The sequence below is a fragment of the Anomalospiza imberbis genome, chromosome 1, assembly GCF_031753505.1.
Source record: "Anomalospiza imberbis isolate Cuckoo-Finch-1a 21T00152 chromosome 1, ASM3175350v1, whole genome shotgun sequence".
NCBI classification, from domain to species: domain Eukaryota; kingdom Metazoa; phylum Chordata; class Aves; order Passeriformes; family Viduidae; genus Anomalospiza; species Anomalospiza imberbis.
In genome coordinates, this window is record NC_089681.1 from 98,760,255 (window position 1) to 98,773,539 (window position 13,285).

The window sequence follows — 13,285 nt, forward strand, 5'->3', positions numbered from 1 at the left end:
AAAATTTCAGAGTAGGAAATGGAAAATATTTCAGAAGAAGCACTACAAAAAAAGCCTAGCTGGGCTGAAATTAGAAGTTAATTTTGCCATTGATTTCAGAGGAGTCATATATCATGCCAATGATTACAGAAGTTCTGAAACACATGATGTAACATGAAGATTTTTCTCCTGATGCTAGAAAAGGGATGACATACAGAAAAGGATATTTGAACAAACAACTTTTCAGTGATTTCAGTCAGAAGGTCGTGAATTTGCATGTATTTGCTTGTGTAATATTTATATGTGTCAATGTTTTTATTTTCTTACTAGAAGCCTGGAGTGCGTATAGTGGAAAATACAAAACTGAGCTTTGACTTGGGGAGGGACTGAAGAGGAGAGAGAAAAAGGGAGTGAGAAGAATGAAGCAATATGCCTTTTAAACAGACAGGCACCTGTGTCAGTGTACTGTAAAAATTGTTTAGGCCTTTGGCTTCTAGACATTATAAAATTCAGTCTTCACTAGCTTCTCTTGTTTCTAACATTATCTCTTTTCTTTTTGCGTTGGTGAATTGAAGCATTATGTTATTAGGGACAAAAAGTTGCATAATAAATCCTTCATGATTTCAGGATGTGGCATCACAAAGTGGCAGTTTTGTGTACATGCTGCAAGAATACGTGGTTTTCAGTGGTCATTTTTATACATCAGGTCACTCAAAGATACTAATTTCTTGCACTAACTGCAACTCAGTGCAACCATCCAAACAATTCCTTGTCTGCCAAGTGCACACTTTAGAGACAAGTGTGTCATGGGGGATGGTGTCAATTGCATTGCACAAGACCAAGTAGGTGACATCAGTCACTTTTCCCAAGACCTACTACTGCTGTAACCCCATCATAGAAGGCCACTAAATTTGTCAGGCACAATTTACCCATAGTGAAGCCATGTTGGCTGTCACAAATCACCTGCTTATTTTTCATGTGCCTTAGAATAGAATCCAGGAGAATCTACTCCATATGCCTGCTGGAAAGGAAGAGGAGATTGGTGGGCCCATAGTCTCCTGGGTCTTCTTTTTCACCCTTTTTAAATATGAGGCTTATGTCTCCCTTTTTCCAGTCAATGGGAACTTCCTAGGACTAGCATGACTTCTCAAATATGATGGATTGTGGCTTAGCCATTCCCACTGCCAAATCCCTGGAGTCCTGCAGATGTATGTCATCGAGTCCAATGGGCTTATGCACCTTCAGATTCCCTAGATGGTCTTGAACCTGATATTTTCCTACAGTACGTGGTTCTATGTTGTTGTCTCTCTAACAGATATTGGGGTGGTTGAAGCCCCCCATGAGGATCAGGGCTTGTGAATGAGGCCACTGTGATCTGTCTGTCGACGGCCCCATCCACTTTGCCTCTATGGATGGGTGTGTGTAGCAGGATTATAATGTTACCTGCAATTGCCCTCCCTGTGCTCTCAGTCAGCTCTTCATCCATCCCCAATGAAACTCCATGTGCTCATGGTCATTGACATAGAAACACTGCCTCTTTGTCTCCTTTGCCTGTCTTTCCTAAAGAGCCTATATCCCTCCATTCCAACACTCCAGTCACAGGAGTCATCTCACCATGTCCATATCATGCCAATAAGATCCCAGTCCTGTACAATCGTATTGTCTCTGCTTGTTTCCCTGCTTTTAATTTTTTTTTATTTGCTAATTGTTTTGTTTGTCTTGTTTCATTTTGGGGTGTTTTCTTTTTCTTTAGGATGGTGAGCCAGTTAGACCAGGAGTAGCAATGACAGACCTTGCTACTGGGTTGTATACATATGGAGCAATTATGGCTGGTTTACTTCAGAGGTATAAGACAGGAAAAGGACTACACATTGACTGCAATCTCCTGTCAACTCAGGTAGGAGTTGTAAAAAACCTGCTTTTTGTTGTGTAGATGCTTGAACCTAAGAATACTATTTGCATATAAATTAATGTGCATTAGTCAGTATAACTAGTGACAACAGTAATAATGACATTAATGATCATTCTCGTAACCTGCTGCTCTGGTAGCAACCATTTTATATGACATGGTTATTGTTACTACTGCACTAAGTTTGGTTTTCAATTTTGCAAAGGACTGCAATGTTCTTTAAAAACACAGGTTAATAAAGATTTATAATATCACTGAGATTTTAACAGTTGAAGTGAGTAATTGGAGACAGACAAGCCTAAGAGGTGAAACCAATGTTGAAAGGAAGGCTTTGGCACTGGGTAATGTTACTTATAGAGCGACTGAATAACTTGTGCAAAATCACCCAGAGTATTAAAGTATCACCCAAGTTTCAAAGTAATGTAATCCAGGAGGCCTGCCTTTTGGCTCTGGGAGTTAAAAGGATGAAGTAAAGTTGAAGATGCAGCATTTTTCCTAGGCATTAAAGGCAAAGTTGTTTTGATCATGAAAGATATAGCATGTACTACATATAATGAGAACTTTAACTTCTTTGAACATTTGAACACCACTGGTGCAATGATTTATCATTTCTAAAAAGCAAGTGACATTGATATGAACTGCATATGATCAGGTGATATGTTGTCTTGCTGATGTAGGTACTTGCTGGTACCAACTGGGCACATGGTACAGAGGAATTTTTGTTTACATTTTAAAATGTACATCAAAATTGTATGCAGTCCTAATTAAAGCAACTGCATTGTTTTCATCCTTATTTAATTGTATTTTTCTTCACGTTATACCTGTCAGTACAGTTGAGAAATGACAGTGCCCGTTGTGCTAAAAGTTGGCCCATGTGTGAACAAGAGGTTGGAGACCTATATCATTGTATGGTAACAATGATTGAGACTAACGATTGAGTTTGCTGTAGTTTTAGTGCCTACTGCTTCTGTCTGAATAACTACTGAAATCAGACAGGAGGGGAAATCCTTGATTAAATCAATAAAGAACTTCTCATTTATTTCAGAACAAATGTTTGTAAGAACAGAACTTAATTATACTTAAATATATTTGCAAATGTTTTGTCTGTATTGAAAGAATGTTTAGGAGAAAAACAGTTCAGAAAAATATTTTAAAAGTGTATTAAATGCTTATTAAATATTTTGAATATATATCAATGTAGGGGGGTTTTATGTTTATGGTATAGTAGTGTTATATATTATGGCAGCTGCTTCTTCATCTTTTTAATTTCTAATTTTATACAAATACTTCTGATAATTTTTATTGATTTCAATAGTAATTCTGGGAGGGGTGTGGGCACTTAATTCCTTGTTCCACTGGTTTTTGACTTTTTGTTTTTAATGAAGTCTTCTAGATTATTATTCAATATTTTATCAATTGCTGAAAGCAGGAAGTGTTGAAGTTAGCTTCAACTGTAGCTCTCTTATTTCAGCTTATTTTATTACCTTATTTGTCTTTATAATCTTTTTCCTTGATTAGGGTAGATTTGTCTATGCACAGAAATGTTCTTATATTGCAAAATTTTCATCTGAACTTCCGCATCATCATCCTTTAGGCCACTCATGAGCATACACAAGGAAGAGATTGAAGACCTGGATAGATGTTGGAGAACAAAGCATGTTGCATGGTGTTTGTCTTCTACATGATTAATTGAAGCAGTGCTAAATATTCAAGGAAAAGCTTATTAGTTTTTTTAGGTTTTTTTATACAGTAACCCCTCCCCTGCTCATTATGAAATTATAGTTATCTAAAATTTATTAAGAAGTAGTTCCATATATGCACACTCTCATTGAAAAAGATATGTTTTTATTTACTTTAGTGTTGGGTAAATGAGATTCAAATAATTTGGTATATTGGAGCAGAATATGGATACAAGATGTTATTCAGAAAGCAGCTTTTTTGTTTTAGGTGACCCTGTTGCTTCAGTCCAAATTAATTTTAGGGTGTTGGCCCAAGACTGTAATGAGAACATCTATGAAACTGGAAGAAGTATTTATGGATGAGTTTCTAAAGTAAAAAAAAAAAAATAAAAACATGTGATTAATTAGATTAAAAAGATGTGTTAAAAGTAATGAAGAAGAACATAAGTGGCAGATGAGTTTCTTTCATAACATTTGGTTTCTTGGTTCATTTTCTTTCTTTTTGTAAGACTGGTGGTTACTTATAAGTCTTTAGGGGGAGTGTCTCTATTAAGAAAGAGTAGTACGAATCTGAAAATTAATGTAAATAAATAAAATACTCTTGCAATACTTCTGATGGTAGTGAGTTTTTTTAAATTAAGTTAGGCAATTACTGTGATGTGATCAGGGTCTTTAAAGATAGATGTTTACAAAAAGATTTTGGTTTTACCTCCCAACTAGGAATCTAAAGCTAGCTTTTCCTCATGTGATGAATGTTTAAAAAGAAGGACTTTTTGAAGCTTCTCATGGATGCTGCCAAAAAAATAAGGAACCTAAAGTTTTAGACTTTCAGTTTATTAGGTTCTTGTTGGTGTTGATTATTGGTAGGATCTCGAGGTCAAACAGAGACATTGTGATAACTTTTCCCTCAGCAAGAGTTTTGCTGAAGTGTGGTAATTTTTAATGAGAAAAAAAGGAATCTACTATGTGTACTAAACCATCCTATTTATATTGTTTTGACACCAGGGTCTTGCATGAAACTTAGTTTTGCCAGCATTTCATGCACTGAGCTAATATAGCAGTATGGTTGGATCTTTTGTTCATCCCTTCATCTGAACTGAAAATTGTGAACCTGGCCAAGACATATTCATTGTTCAGTGTTGATGACTTTGATGATGTCAGAAAGGAATAAATATCCCAGGGGTTAAGTCACTCTGGTAATTAAAAAATCTTGAAAATGGTTTGGTTTGTTTTATACCGAAAACTTAGCATCTAAATGTCCATCTGTGTCTGTGCTATCACTTTTCTGCATGCCTTGTAGAAATGCAAGAGGATTTAAATTTGTTTTGTTTTGTTTTTGTTGTTTTTGTTTTTGTGTGGAAGGGAGGGCTAGAAAATGCTTTTAATACTAATTTCCTGCACAGACATGCAAATAACAAAGAGCATTGAACTGAATTCAGCTGCCAACAACACTGATCTGAAACTTTTTGAAGAGCTATCCCACTGACTGGCAAGTTAGTTTCATGTTTGTTATCTGTGTAGAACCAAATTATAGGTGAGACCCTGTTCTCTGAAAAAAAAAAAAAAAATTTAGAATATCTTAAAATTTATATCTTTCTTTCAAATTCTCTGTTTTAAACACTTATTACTACCAAAGAAGATTTCTTTCCCCCACAACTAAATAGGATTCTAGCTTTTTTTTTTTTTTGAAAACGAGATATGGTAACTCTTAGGATGTGGTTTTGTAGTGAGAAGAAACTTTCTATATCTCTCATCTCTAAACTTTTAACCTGTGTCATACAATTCCTTTGAAATTTTTGACTTTTAGATGATTCACAGTTGTAATCTCCAGACCTTTCAGCATCTAAATAGTGTCCTTTAGATGATACTGGTAAATAAGAAGGAAGTGGGGTTTGGCTTTGGTTCCAATTATGCAATTGTGCCTTTTCTTCTGTTGTGGTTTAAAAAAATCTCTTGGACATTTTAATATCCTTCCTGTATTTAATTACGCTCAGGCTTTAACAAATACTCTAATAAGTTGGTTTCATTTGGATTAAAAATCTACAAGAAATATTTTACATTTAAAATTTCTGCAATTTTGAATGTATTTTTTCCCAGATTCCACGGAGAGGAAAATATGGGTAATATTGTTTGTATAATATGATTGTTCATCAGACACTTCTCTGCTTCTAATTACTATGTTTTAGTTTGTATTTACCATAGCAAATATCTTCTTAAAATGTTGAAATTTTTCTAGAAAAACCAAGAAAATTGGTATAAATTATTTTCTTTATTTCATTTTTGTTCTTAATTAAACAGCTTGTTTACTAAGGGAATGATGAGGATTAGAAGCTATTTTTATTTCTACCTCATATTTTCCCATGAGGATTCTGTTTAAGGCTTATCTATTTAAGGTTCTTTCAGTGCTATCTATTCAGGGCTTTCATGGCTTGTCTTTTGGCAATTATTGAGTATAGATGAAACTGGTAATAGTTGCATACTGCCTATAGGACATACAAGGCATCATAGAATACCTGAGCAGTAAGCTGTGTGGAAATATCAGTCTTGGAACTTAAATACTGCTCAGGTGTCTTGACTGTATCTTGTTGCTTCTTCGCTTGCTGAGAGTTATGAGTTGAACAAATACCAAAATAACAAAAGAAAGTAATCTTTTTTAGAGGTATGAAGCTTTTTTAGAGGTAGAAGCTTCTGGTGATTTTGGAGGCCAGCTATGAAAACTGTTACACAGTTGTCTTGTTTTGGGGTATGATTTGAATAAGTGGGTTTTTTACAAGCTTATAAAGCATCATCTTTGCAAAACATAGTATTCTTAATCTCCATCATAGTAAAAAATTGATCATGTGCTGTATGGAGATGTCATTTTTTTCACTGTATAGGTCTCATATGGAAAAATAGCAAAATCTGAATTAATGTGAACATTTCTTTAAACATATACTGCACTTTAAATACTTCTTGGCCTGTATTCTTGACAATTTCCATTGAGGACAGCTGTATAACTAAGAACAGAATTTATCCCTCTGGGTTTTAATCAGCCAGAATTTGATTGAATAGACCAGAAGACCATACACTCATCACAGTAACTCAATTTAATATTGGCCTCTGTGGAATTTGTGTTATGATTCCTAATGATTAGTTATGCAGTCATTGGAAGAACATCTTCAGAATACATGTGCAAATTGCTAGGGAATTTCTTCTTTAAATGCTACCTAACTGTAAATTCTGTCTTTTTGTCTTTCCTACCATTGTTCTTGTGCTAAAGAAACCAAGCCTGAATGAGTTGCAGCTTCATTTTCCTACGTTGATCTGCCTCTGTCATTAATTAGAGAAAGACTAGAAAGGAGATAGAAAAAATATGCCCCATTTTTACCAAAAAAAAAAAAAAAAAAGCCTGGAGTGGGTAGGGGAGAGAGTTTGAAGACAAAGGAAGACATTTCTTTTAATGAGTTTTTAATTTAGATGACCTTTAAATAAGGGTGTAATCTTGGAAATGAAATCAAGATGTTTATTACCAGCAGATCAGATTTCAGAATCATGCTGAGTATTAGGAGAAGGATAACCTGGGTAAATGAAAAGAAAAGGGAATGATTAAAGCAACTAGTACCAGAATAAACACATTTAGTGTACCCCAAAATCTCACCTGCCCCTCTAAAATCATAGAAGTTTCAGAAGTCATTCTATAAGTTCATCAAACTAGGATAGAGCCTTTCAACACATTGTGCTCCATTTTTTAATGTAAATAACAAGTAAAAGGGTTGTAACTTGATGGAAGAGGTTTTAGTTTTATGTCATGGAAAATTGTAAGTTAACAAGACAGCTGATTTTTATGTGCTGCTGAACCTCTGAAAATCTAATAAACCTTAACAAGTGTGGCATTTTTGGGTATGGTGATAGAACTCTAGCTAAGGTTTCAACACTGCTTAGTTTGATTACTTCAGGAAACTCTCATTAAAATTTCTCTGTAGATTATAATTTATTACTTTAAAAAAGGTAAAAGATGATGCTGCAACACATTTGAAATAATGACTTCCTTTGGTCTGATGAGGTCCTGCTGCCAGAATTTCTCTTTATATTCAGCACAGTATTGTTTCTCTATTCAGCATTGGTTGTGGCTAATCAGTTAGATTGCAAACTCTTTAGGGATGTGACATGTGATTAGGCCAAAAGTCATAACTTATTACTTATTATGTTATAGTAAAAGCTATAAAAAATGTGTTCAGACTCTAGTTTCAGACTTCTAAAACAGATATCCATTAAACTGTATAAAATTTATAGAATCATCAAGGTTGAAAGAGACCCTTAAGATCATAAAGTCCAGTTGTCAACCCAGAACTACCTTTATAACCCTTAAACCACTAAATCACATCATCCATATCCAGCCACCTATTAAACATCTCCAGGGATGGTGACTCCACCCTGGGCAACCTGTTCCAATGCCTGACCTCCCTAATGCTGAAATTTTTTTTCCTAGTATCTGAATCTCCACTATCTCAATTTAAGACCATTTCATCTATTCCCCTCTCTGCAGGCACAGGAGAAGAGACCAGTGCCCACCTCACTACAACCTTCTTTCAGGTTGAAAGAGAGAGCAATTGAGGTCCCTCTTGAGCCCCTTCTTGAGAATAAACAACCCCAGCTCCCTCAGCCATTCCCCATAAGACACATTTTCCAGACCTTTCACAAGCCTTGTTGCCCTTCTTTGGCCATGCTCCAGCACTTCAATGTCCTTTTTAAAATGAGAGGCCCAGAACTGAACACAGTAATCAAGGTGTGGCCTCACCAGTGCTGAGTGCAGGAGGGTGAACTCTGCCCTGGTCCTGCTGTACACACTGTTCTTCATACAGGCCAGGATGCCATTGATCTTGGCCACCTGGGCACACTGCTGGCTCATACTGAGTACCCCCAGGCCCCTTTCTGCTGACCAGGTCTTGAGCTACTCCTCCCCAAGCTTGTAGGGCTGCATGGTCTTGCTGGGACCTGAGTGCAGCACCCTTTTGTCCTCATCATGTTTTCCTCAGCCCACTGATCAAGCCTGTTCAGGTTTCCCTGCAGAGCCTTCCTACTCTTGAGCAGATCAAGACTCCCACCCAACTTAAGTGTTTTCTGCAAATTTACTGAGGGTGCCCTGAATCCCCAGGTCCAGATCATCAAAAAAGATGTTAAACAGGGACCAGCCCCAAAACTGAGCCCTGGGGAACACCAATAGTGACCCATCACCAGGTGGATTTAGTTCCATTCACCATAACACTCCAAGCCTGGCCATCCAGCCAGCTTTTTATTAACTGAGATGTTCACCCATCTAGGAGGGTGCTGTGGGAGATTCTGTCAAATGCTTTACTGAAGTCTAGATAGAATACATCCACAGCCTTTCCCTCATCTACTCAGTGGGTCACTTGGTCATAGAATCAGATCAGATTAAAGCAGAATCTGCGTTTCATAAATGCATGCTGGCTGGGCTTGATCCCCTGATTGTCCTGTATGTGCCATATAATGGCACTCAGGATGATCTCTTCCATAAGCTTGGTTGGAACTGAGGTCAGGCTGACAGGGCTATTCCCTGAATCATCCTTCAGCTACATCCTTTACATTTGCCAGTTTCCAGTCAGCTGGAACTTCTCCAGTTAACAAGGATTGGTGGTAGAGGTTTGAGAGTGTTGTGACAAGTTCTTTTCCTTCCTTCACTACCCTGGGGTGGATCAATGTGACCATCAATGTGAGCGTCTTGTCAGAGTTCAGTTATTTGTAAAAATCCTTTGCCTTGCTTTGAATGAATTTGGTAGTACTAGATTTCTCTAATAAATATATTTGAACTTATTTTTATTCTAGTTTCCTCTGTGATAAAAAAATTTGGGTTTTTTGTTATACTACTTAGATATTTTTTGTAGATTGATTAAAGAATAAATTCCTTCTTCAGAGTATAATTTACAATTTTGCCACTACTTAAAAAGCATTACGTTGAAGTACCATATTTTGACTCCAGACTCATTGGTAATACTCAAGTCAAATAGGACCTTGGACCACATTTCTCTGACTTGCATGCTGTTTAACAGCTTAGTAAATAAACTACATCTGCAATGTGAACAGCATTAAAATACTCAAAAGAGAATTATGGGCATTGCTTAATGCTGCAGAGGCACAGGAATTATAATCTTGTAAAACATCCTATTTCAAATATTTCATTCAATTGCATGATTTGTTTCTTTTGACATCCCTGTAGTGCATTAGCACCATTAGCACCATTAAGTACTTAATGGACAATGAATGGAGATTTTCAGTGTTAGAACTAAAGCCATTGTTGTTCTGCCGAGGTAATACTGTAATGAATGAGAGATTTCACTGTGATAATAGGCAGACAACATTTGCACATTTCTCTCACAACCAAATAGGCACGACTTGTTTCTTTACATGCCTCCCTGTGTATCAAATGAAAAGTCTAAAATCTACCTGTTTGCACTGCTGCAGCACAAGCTGTTGAAATTACTATTATATTTTATTTTTGTATTTTTTCACTACAGATATGATGAAAATGACAATGTCAGTAGACAAACACACCTAAGATTCTTTTTTCCTTGCAAATATTAATCCTGATAAATGTGGAGAGCAAAAAAATGAGTTATGTAAATGGTTAGATGTATGCTTATTTTCATTGTAAATGGCACTGTTCCTATCATAAGATCAAAAGTGAAAAGTGCCTTAATACAGCATGTTTTGGATGTTGACAGCTTTCCATGGATAAGAGTCCTTATTACTGATTAAATAAAAAAATAATATCCTTTACAAAGGATATATAAAATCCAGTTTGGAGTCTATGGATAGTACACAATTGCAAACAAAAATTAAAATTGCTATAGTTATTCTGATGCCTGTCTTCACAGGTAATTAAATTTTATATGAGCAAAATCTGTTTGTCTTTATCATGTTTTTTTGCTTTCTTGTTTCCATTCTCAGTCATCAAATATAGCTATTTTTTTAGAATACAAAAGAATCTTTTAAGTTGGAAAAGAACTTTGAGATCATCAAGTAATTCAGCAAGTCCAAGTCCACCACTAAAGCATGTCCCTAAGTGCCATATCTTTTAAATAGCCCCAGAGTGAGCAATTCCACCACTTCCCTGGGCAGCTTGTTCCAATGGCTGACAATGTTTTCTGTGAATTTTTTTCCTATTATCTAACCTAAACCTCTTGGCTTTAGAGGCCTTTTACTCTTATCCTATCACTTGTTGCCTGGGAGAAGAGTGGCTCCCTCACTTCACTACAGCCTCCTTTCAAGAAGTTGTAGAGAGCAATAAGGTTCATCTCTGAGCCTCCTTTTCTCCAGTCTGAGCAATTCAAGCTCCCACAGCTGCTTTTTATAAGGCTCCAGGCCCTTCACCAGCTTCACTGCCTTTCTCTGGACATGCTTCAGCACCTCAATATCTTTCTGGTAGTGAGGGGCTCAAAACTGAACGCAGGATTTGAGGCTGCACCAGTTCCGATTATAGAGCACTGTCCTGGTCCTGTTGGCCATGCTGTTCCTGATACAGGCCAGGATGCCATCGTCCTTCTTGGCCACCTGGGCACACACTGGCTTATGTTCAGCTGCTGTCAACCAGCACCCCCAGGTCCTTTTCTGCTGGCCAGCTTTCCAGCCAGTCTGCCAGCAGCCTGTAGCACTGCCTGGAGTCGTTGTGATCCTGTTGTGCAGGATCCAGCACTTCTTGTTGAACCTCATACCAGTGACTTTGGCCCATTAATTCAACCTGTCCAGGTCCCTCTGCAGAGCCTTCCTACACTCCAGCAGATCAGCACTGCCGCCCAGCTTAGTGTTGTCTGCAAACTGACTGAGGGTGCATTTGGTTCCCTTGTCCAGTGTGTTGTTAAAGATGTTGGACAGAACTGGACCAAATCCTGAGCCCTGCAGAGCTAATGACCAGCTGAATGTAGCACCATTCACCACCACTCTTTAGGCCCAGCCATCCACCAAGTGTTTTTATCCAATGAAGAGTGCACCCATCCAAGCCATGAGCAGAAGAAGACTGAGAGAAAATGTCAAAGGCTTTACTAAAGTCCAGATAGACAGCAGCCACAGCTTTTCCCTCATCCACTTAGTGAGTTACCTTGCCATAGAAGATCAGGGTGGTCAAGTAGGACCTGCCATTCATAAACCTATACTGACTGGGCCTGATCCCCTGGTTGTTGGGCATGTGCAGCATGACAATCCTATGCCTGAACCTTTAGGTGTTCCTTCCTGTAGAATATACAGCCTTCCTAGATTCCTTTGTCCTACAGGTCTTCTTCCCAAGGGACTCTCTCAACCAATTTCCTAAACAGGCCAAAGTGTTCCCTCTGGAGTTCCTAGGTAACTGTCTTCTTCCTTCTGCAAGAATTAAAAATTTTATCATTTCATGGTTGCTATGCTCAAGACAACCTTCCACCTCCACCCAGAATTTCCTCTCTGTTCACAAACAACAGGTCCAGAGTGCTCTTTCCCTAGCTGGCTCTCACCAAGTGCATCAGGAAGTAATATTCCACACACTCCAGACTCCTAGACTATTGCCTCTTTGTTGTGTTGTATTTTCAAGACATTTAGTATGTTGAAGTCCTTCATGAGAACAAGGGATAGCAATTGTGAGACTTCTGTCAGCTGCTCATAGAGTATTCCGTCTCCCCTTTATCCTGGTTGGGCGGTCTATAAGACTGCCACCAGGATATCTGCCCTGTTAGCCTTCTCGATTTTTACCCATAAATACTCAACCTATTCTCACTATTCTCATTCGTCATTTAGCTCTAGAAAAACAAGACACACAATATGTTACAGTGTTAGAGAAACCTGTATACAATGTAGCAGAATAAACTTCTTGTCAGTTTAATTTTGCCTGGACATGATAAAGCTGTCTGAAATACACAGCACAATGCATTTAATATTTCAATGCATATATAGTCTTTCTTCAGAGACAATAAAGTCTTAAGAAAATAATTGTAGAAATTTACAGCTAAAGTTGTCTGATATGTCTTTTATCAACATCTGATTTCATTTGTTAGAACACTGCCAAAGTTTTAACTGTTTTGGCTGATTTTTCCATGTCATGGAAAAGAAAAGGGATTTGTTTTCAAAGTTACTTTAAAAATGATTCATCTGTTTCCAGGATCATGTTATGGGAAAATCCACTGATAGGCTTTTTTGGTTTTTTCCTTTTTTTTTTCTTCATGAGAAACTCAATACCTTTAGTTTTTGGATTTTGCACCTAACTTTGGAGTTCTTGGTATTTTTGGTATTTTAAGCCTTAATACTCTCCTTAATAGTTGTGGGGGTTTTTTTTTTGTTTTTATTTTTTGTTTTTTTTTTTTTTTAAGTAATAGGCTCCTTACTGACATTCCTTTGTAATTATGAAGCTGAAGTAGTATCTTTCTTTACGCTTTCAGGAAAAAAAAAAGACTAGTATTTTATCATAATCAAGAAAATGAAATTTATTCTTCCTTTTAGAATGTGTCTTTCTTCAACTGGAGCTCATTTAATAGAATTTTTTTTTTGTTTCCTTTTTCTCTTTAATGCCAGTGCTGTCTAATAGCTTCTATGGTCAGGATTTTTATTTTTGATCCTCCACCTAAAATTCATCTGAGTGTGTAAAAGTTTATTTTTTTATTTGTTTGTTTGATTGCCTGTTTAATTGGAGACTGAGGAGAGATAGGAGTCCATTTAACATGTACTTACTCTTGAAACATACTTTTGAAATTACAAGTCC

General features: G+C 37.0%; 1 protein-coding gene across 12 annotated transcripts in view; it reads left to right on the top strand.

Moving 5' to 3' along the window:
- Nucleotides 1-13,285, top strand: part of SUGCT (succinyl-CoA:glutarate-CoA transferase) — a 322,387-nt gene that overhangs the window by 47,667 nt on the left and 261,435 nt on the right. For all 12 annotated transcript variants that reach the window (XM_068201853.1, XM_068201767.1, XM_068201802.1 and 9 more), the window contains one exon: nt 1,733-1,876. In XM_068201853.1, coding sequence (XP_068057954.1) covers nt 1,733-1,876 — 144 coding nt within the window. The remainder of the gene's footprint in view (nt 1-1,732; nt 1,877-13,285) is intronic.